The sequence below is a fragment of the Astyanax mexicanus genome, chromosome 20 (assembly GCF_023375975.1).
Source record: "Astyanax mexicanus isolate ESR-SI-001 chromosome 20, AstMex3_surface, whole genome shotgun sequence".
NCBI classification, from domain to species: Eukaryota; Metazoa; Chordata; class Actinopteri; order Characiformes; family Acestrorhamphidae; genus Astyanax; species Astyanax mexicanus.
The window spans coordinates 17,919,535-17,937,259 of NC_064427.1; the positions used below are offsets into that span (position 1 = coordinate 17,919,535).

General features: G+C 38.9%; 1 protein-coding gene across 1 annotated transcript in view; it reads right to left on the reverse strand.

The window, feature by feature from the left end:
- Positions 1-572: 572 nt before the first annotated feature.
- Positions 573-17,725, reverse strand: part of ppp2r2ab (protein phosphatase 2, regulatory subunit B, alpha b) — a 33,323-nt gene continuing 16,170 nt past the window's right edge. Inside the window, exons 5-10 of the mRNA XM_007236240.3 lie at positions 16,791-16,903; positions 12,092-12,269; positions 9,412-9,576; positions 7,637-7,806; positions 6,885-6,976; positions 573-3,026 (exon numbers count right to left, since the gene is read on the reverse strand). Of these exons, the coding sequence (XP_007236302.1) occupies positions 2,747-3,026; positions 6,885-6,976; positions 7,637-7,806; positions 9,412-9,576; positions 12,092-12,269; positions 16,791-16,903 (998 nt within the window). The 3' untranslated portion in view covers positions 573-2,746. The remainder of the gene's footprint in view (positions 3,027-6,884; positions 6,977-7,636; positions 7,807-9,411; positions 9,577-12,091; positions 12,270-16,790; positions 16,904-17,725) is intronic.

Consider the following 17,725-nt stretch of genomic DNA (forward strand, 5'->3'; position numbering starts at 1 on the left):
CTCAAAAGTTAAACAAACCAAAATACTCTGAAGGTTGGGGTGATCCTGATGAGTGCCAGTTTCCTCATAACGTAATAACATCATCCGAGGTGCTGTTTTCTTCCGGTTTCTGAAGCTAGTAACACTGATGAACTTATCCTGTGCAACAGATAATTTCATGAGGCGCTCCTGATGAGCGCCAGTTTCATCATAACGTTTTCCACGGTCTTTCCGACTGGAATTGAGGATACTTTCAAAGTTGAGTTAAGTAGTTCTTGCCATGTTTTAATATGGATTAGAACATTACTCATATAGAGCTATTCACTGTATACCTGTAACTCTACCTCTTCACTACTTTACAACTGATGCTCTTAAACACTTCATTAAGAGGCAAGAAATTCAAGTAATTAACTCTTAACGAGTTCAGCACAGCTGTTAACTGAAAGCATGAATTCTAGGTGACTACCTCATAAAGCTGACTGAGAAAATCCAGCCAAGATGTGTAAAACGGTCATCTAAGAATCTAAAATCCGTTTACTCCGTAATGTGAAGCAGTCTCAGTCTGAGGAAATAAAGAGACGCAACTCTGAATGTTAATGTTTGTTCAGTTTATAAATACCATTTATCATTATCATAATCTCTATAATCTTTCTCAGCTTGCAACAAGAGAGAGAGAACGAGAGAAAGAGACAGAGAGAGAGAGAGAGAGAGAGAGAGAGAGAGAGAAAGAACAAAAGTAAAATAATACAGTAAGGGCAACAGTTCTCGCTCAGGCCAATTAGCAGTCTATTTATTGGGTTGTGTGTTTCTCTATGTATGGGTGTGTGTACATAAACACACTACTCACTGTAGACAGACTGTAGCGCAAACATTTTACACATGACTACGACACTTCTGCCACAGGCCGTCTTCTACTGCACGGGTCTTCTGCACTGAGAAGATTATTAATAATAACAATAATAAAGTAATAAGGAATAATAATCTTTGGGGCACTGAGTGTGTGATTTTAGGTGTGTTTAAGTGCATGTTTTTGTGTGTGTGACTATAGATAGCCCTATTATCCGGATGGGATTAGTTTCTCAGGGGGTTCCGGAATTTTATATCCATCCAAAATGACCATGTCCGTGATATTTTCAGATGTCCTCTGAGAAAATTACAGGCTGAATTATCTAATGTTTATTTGTTGCTGAACTCTGTGGTCCTCCGGTAATTTTAGTCCTGTCCGGACACACATCACCTAGAGTTGAATAAAATAGCTCATTTGTCCACTGCCGTGCACCGCAATTACACTTTGAGCGCATGTTTCCACCGAGATCCGCATATATATATAAAAAAAAAAACACAATAGTGAGTCGAAATGGAGGAGATACTGAATGGCGATGTCATGTGACCGAGAAAAAAGCTTCGAAAAATACTCACTGGTCCTCCTGTTTTTTTCAATTGCAGTCCAGAAGCAGGATCACTATCACTGTGATAGTAGAAGTGTGAAATACTTTTCACGGACGTCCACCTGGGAAACTACTCCCGTCCAGACAGGGCTTATGTATGTATGCATGTATGTATGGATGGATGGATGTATGTATATGTTTTCGAAAAGGCCCTTGTTTGCTGCAGTGGCCCTTTAAATTCACTTTTGGAAGAAAAGAACGGAACGGAAATAACGTAAAAAAGGATGAAAAAAGAGAAACCTTTCTGGCTGAACGGGTTTGTGTGTTTAAGGACAGTATCGGAGAGAATTTATTGAGCAGAATAAAGACAGGAAAAAAAACAAAACAAAAAAAAAAACGAAAGAAACATTCTTTAAACAGAATTAAAACAACCTAAACATCATCTTGGCAGTTTCACTGAATGAATAAAAAAAAATGAAAGAAAAAAATATATATCGTACAATGGCACAAAATAAGCTGAGGCTTAAAGAATACAGGGACATCCATACGAGTTCAAATTGCTGTTTTTTTTATACACAGACACCTTGAACAAAACCGAAAGAAGAATACAAAAACAGAACAAAAAAAAAAAAAAAAAAAGAAAAACAACGGAAAAAACTATGGCTGATGTCTGACTGACAGATTGATGGAGATACTTGAACCGGCTGCCCACTCCACCACTCACGCACTGCCGCAGGGAATGACGGGTGGATGTAAGTGGGGTGGAGGGGGTGAAGGAGAGGGTCGTGGGTACAGACAGCAGATGGCACATGACCGGAGGAAGGCAAGAGACCTGGCAACCTGGTATTCAACCTGCCACCCATCATTCTCCAGACCAGCCTCTCTCTCTCACCGCTTTACCCGGTCCTGGAGCAGGAGGTGCCTGTCTGTAAGTGATGATTGTGGTGGTGGTTGCTGTGGTTACAGTAGTAGTGGTGGTGGTGGTTTTGGTTGTCATGGTGATGATGTTGGTGGTGATGTTTGCCACAGAAACAATTCATTTTATTTATTTTATTTTTTTTTGTCGCTAGTTCATTTATCATCATTATTTATCATCAATAATCTTTAAAGTTGTCATTGTCGTCGTTATCATCATCATCAGTGTCATCTTCTTCGTCGTCGTCATCATCATAATAATAATATTCATCCTCCTCCTCATCCTCCCCAGCCCCGTACCCGCCCTCCCCCACACAGAGACAGACAGACAGAGAGGTTCGGAGATTTATCTATCTCCATCATCATCATCTTCATCTCCATCTTCATCTCCACCACGCCGGCCGACAGAGAGAGAGAGAGAGATGGAGAGAGAGACAGACAGAGAGAGAGACGATGAGCGCCCGCTAGTTCACTTTCTCCTGGAAGATGTAGAGGTTGTTGGTGGTTGCCACGGCGATGATGTTCTCTTGCGGGTGCCAGGCGGTGTGCAGGATCTTCTTGTTGAAGTCCAGGCTGTCCACGCTGATCTCATCCTTCTTGCGCTTGCCGCCGGCGCACACCCGCCGGGGCTTCAGGACCTGCCGCGGTTTGCTGCTCTCCCGAGACGCCTCCAGGGTCACGTCCCGCCGCTGCGTGCGGTCCAGCATGCGGAAGAAGTTGTTGTAGGAGCCCGTCATCACCACGCTGGTCAGGGGACAAAGAGAGAGAGAGAGAAAGTATTAATATAACGGAGATGAAAGATTTTAAATGTGGAACAGTGGTAAACTAAGATGCTAGTGCTGTTCTCTTTACTGTGGGTTTCAGGGTGCCTCCGTGTCTATGTTACCTTCTGGCTTTCTCCATTTAGTTAGACTGTTTTATTCAGATCTGCAGGAGTCACTAGCCACACACACTGATACAAAAAAATGTTACATATTGTCTATTCTCCATAAATCCAGTCAAATCCAATTCCATCTTTTTGCCTTTCTCGACTGCCTCCAAGGTATGAACTGCCCACCTGAAAATCTCCATTCCATGAGTCTCTCTACACTCTACTGTCGTTGATGTAATCTGAAGCTATATGAAGTTTAGAAGTGTGTGCTTGTTTTCAATACTTTGCACAAAACACACATAAACGCGCCAAACACGGACAGCGTGCACAGAGAGGTAAAAACAACTGTGATTATGCCCTGCCGCGAACAAGCAGAAAAACTAGCAAAGAAATGCAGATCATTGAAATTGTCAACACTCCGCTGCTGTGCTAAAATCTCTCAGGTGCTCACACTGTTTCTCTCTCGCTCTCATTCGTGTTGTCTGTCCCTCTCTCTTGCACACTTTCTCTCTGCTTCTTTCCCTCTCTCACTCAGTCTTCCTCTCGCTGTTTCTTTCTCTCTCTCTCTCTCGCTTTCTGTAACTCACTCACATGGTCTTCCTCTCAATTTCTCTCTAGTCTCTCTCCCTCTCTCTCTTCGTCTCCCTCTTTCTCTCCTCTCTCTCTCTCTTTGACCTAAACCACACTCAATAATAAAGGAAAATACCAGCATATAAAAAACATTTATCATGATTTTAATTCATTTTTAAGTGACTGACAACACTAATATACAGTGGTGTGACGAGACACTAATATCATGAGACGAGACGAGACACGATACTGGGTTCACGAGAACGAGACGAGATTTAAAATAATTTTAAAGAAAACGTCAAAAACGAAAAATGGCTTAACAAACTAGAGTTTTATTTTACAAAATCATATAACCCAAACTTAACAGACTGGTTTCTCTCACACATTGATTCTATAAGAAATAGAAATAAGAATCAAAAATAAAAATGTAACTTTGTAACTTATATAGTGCAAACAATAAGTGCAAACCACAACCAGTCATATTAAGCCTATGGTTTGTGTTTTTTCCTCCTAAATCTCTTGTAATTTAACTATGCATAACCATAACCATATTAAGCCATATTAAGACTAAGCTTGAAGTGCAAACAGAGACAAAACATTTTTTAAATACAGTACAGAGTTAAGGGATTAGTACAACCGCCTATGAATCAGTCACGTGTACCATTTACTTACAGCATTTACTAGAGCTGTGAATATTTGGGACAGTAAGAGCACTGTCGCGTGGAGCTTTTTAACTGTACCGCGGAGCTGATCTACAGTTTCTCACCTACAGTTTCTTTTCCCCCGCGAGACAGGTTTAAGCTTGATGAGAAATAGTCACATTTTAATCTCACGGCACGAGATCTCGTCATACCCCTACTACTATAAGTATAATTTAATGAAATGCTGATATTTCTTAAACAGGAATCTAAAATACTGAAATGCATCAAGTAGCATGCTTATGGAGAAGACTGATAGTTTAAGGAGTTCAGAGTAATGCTGCTGTTTTTGTTCTTAATAAAGAGCCACAAACAATATGCTCATTACTCCAACAAGATTATGATAACTTGTGTCAGCTGTTAAATAAATTTGTTGTGTGAGAATAGTTATTGCTTTTAGTATTTTTGGTAACAATTTAGAAAAGAATTTAAAACAATATCCAGCCCCATCAGTAAGAAAACGTCATGACTGGAGTTGCTGCACAGAGAGCGACCCATTCCTTCATTCATAAAACATACAAACATCCTGTAATATCTGTGACTAACATTTTGAATGCGTCTATTATCCATGTTAAGTCCACATTAAACTATTTTAGTTCTGATACAAGTCGTTGGCTGTTTTTATAGATTGTATAGAACAAACGCCCCGGGTTATATGACCCCTGCCTTCCATATTCACACAGGAAGAGAGTGCTAAAGTTCTCATTGTGTCCTGAAATAAGAGGAAACAGTATAAAACACTGCTTACCCACAGCCTAGCACAGTGCTCTACTGACCCGGCCCCCCAGTCCCTGTTGACCAGTGATAAGTAGAGCTTCTGTAGATAAGAGCTACACCAGGTTCAGGCTTCTCTGAGCTCAGCTGATTAACATACAGCGGTCTGCCAGTTATACGTACAGAATTTGTAGCAGTGGTGTCAAATATGTATATATCTATAGCAGGGGTCACTAATAGGCGGACCGCGGTCCAGGTCTGGACCCAGACATTGTCCAATCCGGACCCAAACCGATAAACTACTGAGAAGGATTTAATTCTGATCGTGTTCATTTAAGGCGGCGGAACGTTATTGTCTTTATGGTTTTCGTGCTTTACAGCGCAGTAAACTTACAGACCAATCACGTAAGATCACCAAACGCTCCCCTCAGCCAATCAGATCTGTGCAGAAGCAGGCGGTGAGAAGTGGGAGAATAAAGCGAGAAAAGCTAATACAGATGGTGCGCACCAGAAAAAAAAAAAATTAAAATACTACATTTATAAAACATGCTGACAGTAATGTAACCGAGCGGTGTTACTTGGAGGAATTAAAGAGAAACAACCGAGACAAGAGTCCAAAATATTCCACTTTACTCCACCTGATCAGAACTCCTCAGCAAGAAAAAAGTCCCGCGCTCACAGATGCGCTCTCTTTGCTCCCAAAACAACCCTGCCTCAAAACTAAGGCAACCCCCAGGGGACAAAAAGCATTGGCAACTTCCCCCATCAGTTTTACCCACAATATAATAAAGTATGATACAGTAATAATATTAAATAAAATAAAACTGCTGTTTTTAAAAAAAGCTGATATTTTGGCCAAGTTCAGCAAACATTTATCTATATATCTTGTATGATTTATCATTCATGTAATTATTATTATGACAGGCAGGCCTAAATCTATTATAAATAAAATCAAAAAGAAAAAATATAGCATTTTGAAACAAAGTGAACATAGATAGTCACATTATTGTTAAATTATTGAGGGTGTTTCTATTTATTTTATGATAGGTTGATAATGTAATTATTGTGACAGGCCTATTTAAAACAATAAATAAAGTTGAAATATACTAGTATGTGTAATTAGTTTTGTCTTTCAGTTGTTGATAAAACACTGACAGAACTACTATAGGCTTCTTCAGTAAACAGAATAAAACACTGAATTATAACACAAGTTAACATTGGCGACGGTCCGGACCTTAGCCTGATGAAGTTTTCTCTAACTGGACCAAACTGAATTCTAATGAAATACTGATCTATAGCAAAAAACATGGGCTTTCAGTGAAACTGACAACAATAAATACATAATTCCTGGGATTTACTAATTTAAGAGTTTTTTATCCAGAAGAATTTATGTGATGCATCGAATATCGTTATCGTGGGAAATGTATCGTGATACCATATATTGACATGCCCTGTGATTCCCACCCCTAATCAATACTGCTTACTAATCTACTATTCCTGTTACTGGTTTAATCCAGCAACAGAAACATATTCTATATAACAAGCTATTTGACTAAATGACTAAACCATAAACAGTTTTATATACTAGGTAGGTTTTTAGAGCATAAATATATCAAAATATAATTATAAACAAAGATAGAAAATGAGTAGCCACTGTTTTAAACCCACTAATCCAGCAGATCCAAATTTTTCCTTTTTTTTTTTTTTTTTAGATTTAATAATAAAATTTAGCAGAGAGCTTCTCCTCACCTGTCATTCCCGTTCCAGCAGCACTCGAACTTGTCAAAAATGCAGTCGTTTTCATAGAGCGAGCACAGCTTACTCCTGAGGTATTCATGAACCTGTAAAAGCAAAGAGCGAATTAATCTATATTTAAAATATATATATTTAAAGGCAGACTAAGATAAAATGAATTAAATAATGTCACATGCAGTGAAATGTGTTGAATTAACTGAGTTTTTGATGTTGCATATGTATTGTGAAAATGTCATGCTATTGTCAGATCCATTTCAATTAATTAATTATTCCACTTAAATCCATCTCAAGTAATTCAATTTATATGTATGTATTATTATTGCTTTCCTACTCCTCATAAGATGATTCTTAAACTGGATCAGGACTGACTTTTCATCAGGAAAACACCAATATATTTTCAATATATGCAATTGTGCGGACTGTGGTACTGTACTGCCCCCTAGTGGCTCAGATCATACTGGTACACAAAGTTTACTGTTGATTATACATTGTTCTGTTCATTGTATATTACTGCTCTAACTCAAACTACACAACTAATTATGCTCTTTTGCCAATTTTTTTGCAAACCCTGCACCATATTTAAAAAATAAGCAGAGTGACTTTTTAATGAGATTTATTCTTCTTATGCAATGTTTTAATAATACATACAGGATTATAGTAATAATAGGGACCACCACAACTGCAAATCCAACACCAGCTTCTAGTAAAACGTCTTCTCCTTCATAAAGCTCACCCATCCATCTCACCTGGTACGTCTCCACTGGGCGGTTCTCCATGTTAAGGTCCCAGATCTTGACGGACAGGTAGTCTCGGGTCATCATGTAACGACCGCTGTGGCTGAACTTCACGTCTGAGATGGAAGAGATGATTTCTGAAAAGAAAGAGCGATTGCTGGGGTCTTCTGGTTCCTCAAATACTGGAGAAGAAAAGGGGGAAACAGATCCAGTATGAAAATCTATTTACATCAAATAAAGCAGCTTATATAATACAATTCAGATACTGATATTAACAATATCAAAAAAGTCACAGATAAACCAACAGACACATTAGATATGGTAGCTGCAAAAAGTATTAAAAAGCAATTTTATTTATGCAATTCCTGCAAAGAATGGCAGGATTCATACACGTTTTAACCAATAAATTTCCATGATTTTTTCTTGACTTAAACATCAGAGCAGACATGGACAATACAACCAAAAATCAACTAAAGCTATAATTAAAATTAATTATAGTAGGTCTAAAATTAATCAGATAAAATTATTAATAATAAAATGTTTGTCAGATCCTGAGAGCTCCATTGTGTAGAGGCTAAATTACTAAATTAACTCTGAGCTGACATATTGACAGACTTTTCTCATACAGAGTTCCCCAATGGTGGAACAAACTACCTTCCACTACCAGATCAGGAGAATCTCTCACTATCTTTAATAAACTCCTGAAGACAGAGCTCTTCAAAGAGCACCTACTCTCCTAACACCTCTAACTAACTACCTTCCACTACCAGATCAGGAGAATCTCTCACTATCTTTAATAAACTCCTGAAGACAGAGCTCTTCAAAGAGCACTTACTCTCCTAACACCTCTAACTAACTACCTTCTACTACCAGATCAGGAGAATCTCTCACTATCTTTAATAAACTCCTGAAGACAGAGCTCTTCATAGAGCACTTACTCTCCTAACACCTCTAACTAACTACCTTCTACTACCAGATCAGGAGAATCTCTCACTATCTTTAATAAACTCCTGAAGACAGAGCTCTTCATAGAGCACTTACTCTCCTAACACCTCTAACTATCTACTTCTAACTTCATTTCCTTCTTCCCCTCCTTCACTCCTCTATCCCATTATTTCCCTTCGACCTCTTTAAGCCCTATCTAAAAAATGTTTTATCTTAACTTCTATTAATTCTGTACTTGACTATTGTAAGACGCTTTGGACAAAAGCGTCTGCCAAAAATACAATGTAATGTAAAATCGATTTTCTACATCAATAAACAAACAAAGATTTGTAGAGCAAATGTCCATGACTTTTTTTCAAAACTTTTTAGGATTTTTTATTTTTCCAAAACTTGCTATTTTCAAATTCCCTTACTTTTCCATTTTATTTAATGACTGTACAAACCCTGAACATGAAAGTTACATTTGATATAGAATTACAGTCCATCAATACTTTTACTATATTCTAATAATAACAACAACCCCACGATAGCAACGATACAGCGCTTACAAGCCAAACAGCGCAGCTACAAACAGAGCAGCAATGGAACTATTTCAAGTGGCAGAGTGTTTATACCCAAACAGATCCTATATTGTCCTCCTATTTAACTCTTTAAAATCTTTCAATAAACAGTGATAATGGAACTGTGGTATATTCACAATAACACACTCGTGTTTGTGCTATAACAACATGTAATATTCTATGCCAGCAGCCCAGCAATGCCAATATTACATGTTATAGCACTCCCTCTTGGGTATTATTGCTTAAGTAATGTGTGTAACTATTGTAAGTAGTGATACTCACACTTGGAGTGCTTGTCACAAAGTGCGGAGGCGCGCATGTCACACATGCGGATAGTGCCCTTGCTGCTGCTGTAGACGAAGGTGTTGCACTGGTGAGGGTGGAACTCAGCGGCTGTGATCACCTCCGTCAGCTCCTCCATGTTGGCCGGTTTAATGTCCACAATGTCTGGCACCGGGTTAAGGAACACACATATACAAACACACATACACACACATATATACACACATATATATATATATATATACACAGCTTCCTAGAAAGTTCCTAGAGATCCTAATCCATGACCCTGTTTACACCACCATGTACTGTGTATTGTAAAGCATTTCACAACCAGATTACCTTCATTTATTATTGAGTGTCCGTTCACTCTATAATTACAGACTGTAGTTCAGAATCAGAACATTTTATTATCATCCTGAACTCAGTGTATGAACAGTAGTGCCTTCTTTTGAAATTAAACTAAACCCATATACACAAGTGCAGGCCAAGGGAGAATAAACTTCTTGATTACTTTAAAATCGTTCTAGAAACTTATAAGGTGTACGTAACAGTCTATAAAACCCGCAGTGATGATTTTCCCTAGAAATTACCACCTTCTCTGCATGACTCAAAGATTTGCATCTTAAATACATGACTCAGGTCCACATCCTTCAGTGCAGGATTTTAGCTTGAACGCACTAGTAGAGTTTTGCTCACAAGAGGATTTGCTAAAACTGGCTAAATTCAGGATTGGAGAGAGTTAATTAAAGCAGATATGGCTACACCAACTAATCAACTGTATTTAGGAATTCTGGGGAGAATGAAGGTGGGCTATTCCACACGTTTCACTACAACCCGAATCCATTTAACTTTTCCATTACTCCTTTAAGGCTGACAGGAACATGGAAACTTGTGTACATAATCTACCTTCTCAACTCAACAGTTGTGACTCCGCATTTACATAAGTAAATTAAACTGCTAATGTTGAACAAAAAATGTAGGCCAAATTTGGTAAAATGATGTAACTTGCGCTAATTAATGAATATAAAAACTACCTAAAATACAATAGCTTAACAGTGGCGTTTAAGGGCATTTTTACACCTGTAATTAGTTTTCCTGGTGCAAATCAGTGTAATGCTCGGATAAGACTACACGATTTTAGCCCGATTTTGACCCGATTTTGTCGGCGCCGCAAGCGACAAAAGTCCGTGTAGTGCGACAGTCAAAAATCAGTAGTTAGACGTGTGCAATGCCGTCGGAGCGTCCGATGGAAAGACTAGCATGTTAGAATTTTTTGTATTTGTATTTTATCTAGTTTTTCATGCTCCGCGACGTGCTCCCTGACTCTGACCAACAGGAAGACAGAGCGTTCTGTGGGGCACAGATGTAAACACAAAAAAAGAAAGCAGGACTGTGCTCCTGAAATTTGCTGGACCAGAGAAACAGAAGAATAATCTAATGATCATCTAATAATCTACTTCATCCATTAAATATTCTGTTTACAGGCACTGAAACCTAAGTAGCTACATCTTTACCATACCTTACGTTTTCTCTGGAGTACAAAAACCATGTAATGTCCATTTGGGTCACCCAGGAACCCAGGAACGAGCCCACAGTCACTTTTCCCCCCCTTTTTTTTTTTTTAGATTCTTCAGCACAAAAGCGCTTCCTTCATGCAAAGGACATCTGTAGCCGTGACTGTCAGATTCTATGCTTCTCCCCTGCGATGACCTATGAACTCACGAGGACGCAGACGATGATTGGTCGTTGACTAACGTGTAGTGTTGCCAGTCCCCCGAGAACGACGCAAAACAAAAATAACTGCTTAATCTGACATAGTGAACATTGTGAGGGACAAAAATGGCGTGTAGTCTGAGCTTGGCATTAGGGTTCGGTTACTTAAGATTTTTTCCTCCACGGTTTGGTTTGTTTTCACACAGACAAAAACCTAAATGTATCAAAATGTGCCCCAAGAAAACATGTGATCATCATCAGGATCATGTTCTCACCACAATCAAACCTATCCAGGAGTAGTCTAAGAACGGATGCTTAGGTCAGAAACCAAGTTACATTTTTATTTATTTTTTTTTTTCCCCCATCTGCAAAAATAAACTGCACCAAGAGTGCAAACGAACCAGAGTCTTGAGGCGTTTTCACACCAGTAGTTCATTTCTATGATCCGGACCAGTTGATGAGTTTTTTTTTTTTAGGGCGTTTCTCCCTGTTAGGTTAATTTCACACAGGCATAAACCTACATACACCAAAATGCGCACTATTAAACCACGTGAGCACATCGTCTCCTCTGGTGTTCCAGCGCGTATATCTTTGCAGTGTAAAGCTGCTTTAAAAATGTGAACAGTAAAAAGTGTTTTCAATGGGACGTGCAGCGCAGGGTCGCACGGCTGCATGCAGTGAATGCGTTCAGTATGTAAAAAGCATGGAGCAGTTTGTTCATAACAGTATATCAGTTTAAACCTAGAAAAACTTTACTTGACAACTGCATCCGAAACCATGAAGGTTCAGGCTTTAATCGGATTCTAAAATGGACGCTGCCAAGACTCGGCTGGACATTTTTAGGACAGAACAGTGGAGTCTGTTCCCAGATCAGCTCTCCTACAGACACACACTATCAGTGCAACAAATACCCAATCCTCCACTCCATACCCCGAGCAACCCATGCAATATCCCATCAGCAGGATACTGAAGCTGCGGTCTGTGATTTCCAAGTGCCAAAGGTTGATGCGCAGGTCGTCAGCTGACAGGTACGTCTCGTTGTCGCTGTTGACTGAGATGGAGTTGATGTGGTAAGTGTGGGCGTTGGCAAAAACTCGGCGAGGGCTGGCCTCCACCATGAGGTCCATGGGTCTGAACACTGGCACCTGTAGGACCGACAGAAGATACAAAACACTCAGGACTGAGGGGACGAGGACTGAGATGCAGGATGCTGCTGAAACTGATAACTTTGGTGTGAGGACTTGACTGCATTCAGCTACAGGAGCATTAGGACTTCATATCTTTCTAAACGTATACCTGGTATTAGGTCAATTTTTCCAACTATAAGGTGCACCAAGTGTGTCGCCACGTTTTCTTTCAATGTCAAGCGAGTTCTGGATGTTAATCTATGGAGATCTGCTTCCTTGGGTGAGTAAAGTGCTTCAGTTTAGTTACAGTAACCTCAGATTTCCAATATTTTGTATAAATGTGAGTTTTTTTTCAGTGAAGTTTCCCCAGCTCTAAGACTGGGAGCAGCAGCATTAGCATTACATTAGGCAGACGATTCTGTCCAAAGCGACTTACAATAGTGAAGTACAAAAGTAATAGAAGTTAAAGGTAAAAACATCCTTAGACAGGGCTTAAAGGAGGTCAAATGGAAATAATGGGATAGAGGAGTGAAGGAGAGAAAGTAGTTAGTTAGTTAGTTAGTTAGTTAGAGGTGTTAAGAGATTAAGTGCTCTTTGAAGAGCTCTGTCTTCAGGAGTTTCTTAAAGAAAGACAGTGAGAGATGCTCCTGATCTGGTAGTAGAAGGTAGTTTGTTCCACCATTGTGGAACTCTGTATGAGAACAGTCTGGATTGCTTTGTGCGAATGTTTGTTTGGTAAAGCGAGGCGACGTTCACTGAAGGAGCGCAGCGGCCGGGAGGTAGCGTAAGCCTTCAGGAGTGATCAGTGCAGGTAGGAAGGAGCCTGTTCTGTCATCACCTTGTAGGCGATTGTAAGAGCTTTGAATTTGATGCGAGCATCAACTGGTAGCTAATGGAGCTCAATGAGCAGTGGGGTGACGTGCCCATTTTGGCTGGTTGAAGACCAGACGTGCTGCTGCATTCTGGATCATTTGGAGTGGTTTTACTACGCAGGGGGGGCCAGTTAGCAGGGCATTGCAGTAGTCGAGGCGTGTGATGACCACTGCTTGTACCAGGAGCTGGGTTGCCTGTTGCTTCAGAAACAGTCTAATTTTTCTGATGTTATAAAGCTCGAAGCGGTAGGATCGAGCAACTGAGGCCACATTATCTGCTAACCGCAGCGCTAGCAGAATATAAATGCTTTGATAGCGCTAGACTTATAAACCCTGAGTGTTCCGGTAACCCAGGGCGGCATCAGCTAGCGGTTCGTTCCACGTAGCTTGTTTCAACACAGCAAACTACAGTCCAACATACTTGTGCTGCGGTTCGCAGCTAATGCTAAAGCTGGTGCTCCCAGCATTAGTGCTGGAGAAACTTCACTGAAACTCCCGTATAATGCTGTACTTCAGTGGAGTGGCTTTACTGCTCCTTTAATACCTGACTGATAGAATTCATACATAAGGTGCACTGACGATATTTGGGAAAATGAAAGTATTTTAAGGACGCCTTATAATTTGAAAAGTATGATATTTATCTTTTTCAGAGTCCTATTCGTATTTCAATGCTTCTCTACAGGTATGACGTATGAAGTTGTGTGCGCGTGTGTGCATCTGTATTCATTACTGGCTGTAATTCAGTGGAGGAGTCTCTCTCGCTCATCCTCTTTACAGTGAAAAGCAGATTCACATATCTGCTGTTCGCCCAGTTGGATCTGTGGAGGTCACAGCAGTGGGCGTACTGGGCTTTCTGAAGTGGGTCAACTATTAATGCTGCAGATTCTTAAGCATAAAAACATGCACTAATTCATAAAAAAAATAAAAATAAAATAAAAAAAAAGAGAGAACTGTGACTCGACCTGATACAATTAGAGATTCACCGATGTGGGAATTCTGGGATGGTGCTGATATCTGATATTACACATTTATTTTAAAACTTAAAGGTAAACTAAACACCCGACATAACTTTAGAAACTAACGTAAAATGTATATTCCTTATATTTAGCTTTTAACGAATTGTATACAAACAATGAGAGATTTGTTTTAACATGCTTTGTTTCACATTTATTTTTCCCAACTAATATTTACATAGTCTGACCACAGTTTTAACCCGTCTTTTATAAAAAAAAACATAAAATTATAAAAATTATATAAAAAAATAAACAAAAAAACAGCTTAAATCAGTTAAAAAAATGTTTAAAGTAGTGTTAGTGACGTTTGGTCCCTTTTGGCACTTGATATATGTCAGCAATTATTGATTTAAAATATCAAATTTGCCAAATTAGCAATTATTAGCCAATCCCAATAGAATACAATATCATTTTGCATCCCTAGTTACAGTAACCTTAAGCAATTGTTTTAGTTAATGTGACAGTTCACAGCATCTGTGTTACTGAAGAGGATAAAATATTTCTAAATAATAATAAAATACCAGGAATTAGAAATGTATTGGTGTCAGTTTTACAGAATTTAACAACCAAATCTGATTATAGCACCACCCAGTGTAAGAATATTATATAATATTAAACATATCAATAATGTGTTGCAAACAAAAATTAAACTAAATACTGTTATCTCTTACAATATACTGACAATATGCTTAACCTATTTACATGCCTTGTTCCATATACAGGCTACAGGCGTAGGTGATACAAAACCCTTTTTTCCCTGCAGTAAAATTTTAAATCTTTGAAATCTCCTACAGGACACTTGGAGAAACTGTCTGTTTTCTCTCTACTGCACTTAATAATTTCAGATCAGTAACAGAAATCAACTCAAATTCTGCAGGTTTGAAAACAGATGTAAAATCTAGACAAACATAATGAAACAAAGTTTGGAGGACAAGAACTGTTTGATTTATATTCAGGAAAAAATACATAGATTTCAAAATGAAGTTCAGGAAAGAGCCGATTGTATGATTTTATTCATTGTATTTTGACAGTTGCAGATTTACTTAAATATTTTTTATATTTTCTATTAGGGCTGGACCCGAATATTCGGGTATTCGGATATTCGTTCGTTGAGTAGGTATACGGTTTTTAATTTTGGTATTCGGATATTCGTTTTTTTTCTCCTTTCCAGAGTTCCACCTCACTCTAACCACTTCTGTTTTCGCGGGTCCCGTCAGAATATCTTGCGCGCGGGACAGAACTGAACTGTTATTGACTGGAGCGGGAGTTTAATCCAGACGATGCGGGAGCAAATTAATAAATAGTTAAGAAAACTGTAATAATTGTAAAAAAAAAAACCCTAAAGAAAACTCTCAACGCGCAGGATGGACCGACACACACACGCACACACCGATGGTGTTTGGACTGGGGTAAGGAACGGGACCGCACTATGTGGCGGGCGGGCGCGGGATTAAAAGAAGCAATTTTTTTGCGGAGCGGTAACGAGACAGAAACGCGGGAGCGTGGAAGAGTGGGTTTAAAAATCAGTCTCGCGCAGACCTCTATTATACATGATTAAAAAAATGCAGGCTCTTCGAAACTGATTTATATAATAAAACGTAAGGGGTAATGTGGCAACAGTAGGGGCTAAATCGGTTACAAAAGCCTGGCCTACAAAAATGATGTCTGAACGAATTTCCTCTTATCTAATATAATTTAAAATGGTTTAAAAATATAAAATAATTTCTAAGCAAACGAAATATTTAATATTGAGCTTATAGCCCAAGTGCAAAAATACAAAATCAGTAATACGGCTATGCCCTGCACAATGCTTAAACCGAAATAGACCAAGTACAATAACGTCATTAACAATGACTTTCCTCTACTCTAATATAATTTAACATGGTTTAAAATATAAAATAATTTCTAAACAAACGAAATATTTAATATTGAGCTTATAGCCCAAGTGCAAAAATACAAAATCAGTAATATGCCCTGCACAATCCTTTAACCGAAATAGACCAAGTACAGTTTACAATGACTGTCCTCTAATATAATTAACAATGTTTAAGAATATAAAATACTTCCTGAACAAACGTTTTTTTTGTTTGTTTTTTTAAGCAAATAGCCTAAGTGTGAAAACACAAACAGCAATTTACTGGGCTGGCTTGCGCTGCGGAGAAACCGTGCAGCAGCAGCCTCCTAGCCTGCTTACGCAGCGGATAAGCCGCGTGTGGGGCAGCAGAAATTCCGGGATGAAAACACAAAGAAATCTGAGCTAAAAACACAGAAAAAATATGGGGGATAAAAACACCAAAAATCCGGGGTGAATATGTCTCGTCGGTCAGAGCAAATTGAACATTTTTCAGTGGATTAAAGGGGCCGTGATTTGCTTTTTTTAATTTTTTTTTTTTACCTCTTTTTTTAAAAACGAATATTCGAATATTCGCTTCGAATCAGTGCCGAATATCCGGAGCTCAAAAAACGCTATTCGGGCCAGCCCTATTTTCTATTACAATTCTAATTATGCTTTATCCTCAAGATTTAAAGGTGTAATATCAGGCAGAAAATTGTCAAAAATCCTGGCCTGTTCGATTGAATCACAATCTCTCTCTCTTTCTATGTGTGTGTGTGTGTGTGTGTGTGTGTGTGAGAGAGAGTGTGTGACCACATACCCGTAGAGTCGTGATGGTGGTTGAATCCCTGCAGCGTCCATCTTCCTCTTTAAGATTGTAGCCCTCTGGTCTTTTATCACGTTCACTTATCTTCCATAATTTTATAGTTTTATCTGTCAATCAAAATATAAAAGTCAAATGACATGCAAATATTTTTACTGCTTGAGTCTATTAAAAGCTACATTCATCAAAAAGAACAGGTGGAGCATCTTGAGCATCTGCTTAAATACAATAAACAATAGTGATAAAGGGGCTAAACAGTTAAGAATTAAATAGGTCTGCACAATATTGAAATTTTTTACATTGCAAATGTTCTTTTTTCAACGAGATATATATTGCGATATTAAACAAATGCAGGGCCCAAGACGTCACCAGCCCCGCACCCACCCGTGCACTCGTGTCCGGACCAATCAAGAGCTGAGTCAGTGTCAAGCTCTCAAAACCCGAGGAAAACAGCAAAACAACAGTAATCGTCCCTTTAATCAGGCGTTTAAATGGCTTTTTAAAAGGGTTAAAAGTGTGAATTCAGCTTTAACTGGAAATATCTGCGCTGCAAAACTGCTGGACTGAGGTGCACAGCTTTCCACACGTGCTCACATTTACAAGCACGTGCCCAACAATGTGGATGGAGGCACTCACCTTCCCCCTCGCGCTTCTTAGGCAGCAGCAGCCTGTCACTCACACAGAGACAGAGACAGTGCTGTGCATCTACTTCTTGTGTCAAGAATCAAACCATTGCAACATGACTTGTTTGATTTAATTGCCTTAAGTGACATTGCACTTCCTGCAACATGACTACTGTGCATGTGCACATCGCGATGAAGATGCATAAACGATATATTGTGCAGCCCTATTAAGAATATCAAGCATAAAGACAAATTATAGTCCAGATATAAAAGGAAAAAGGCTGCAACGCTGACTAACACAAATGGCTG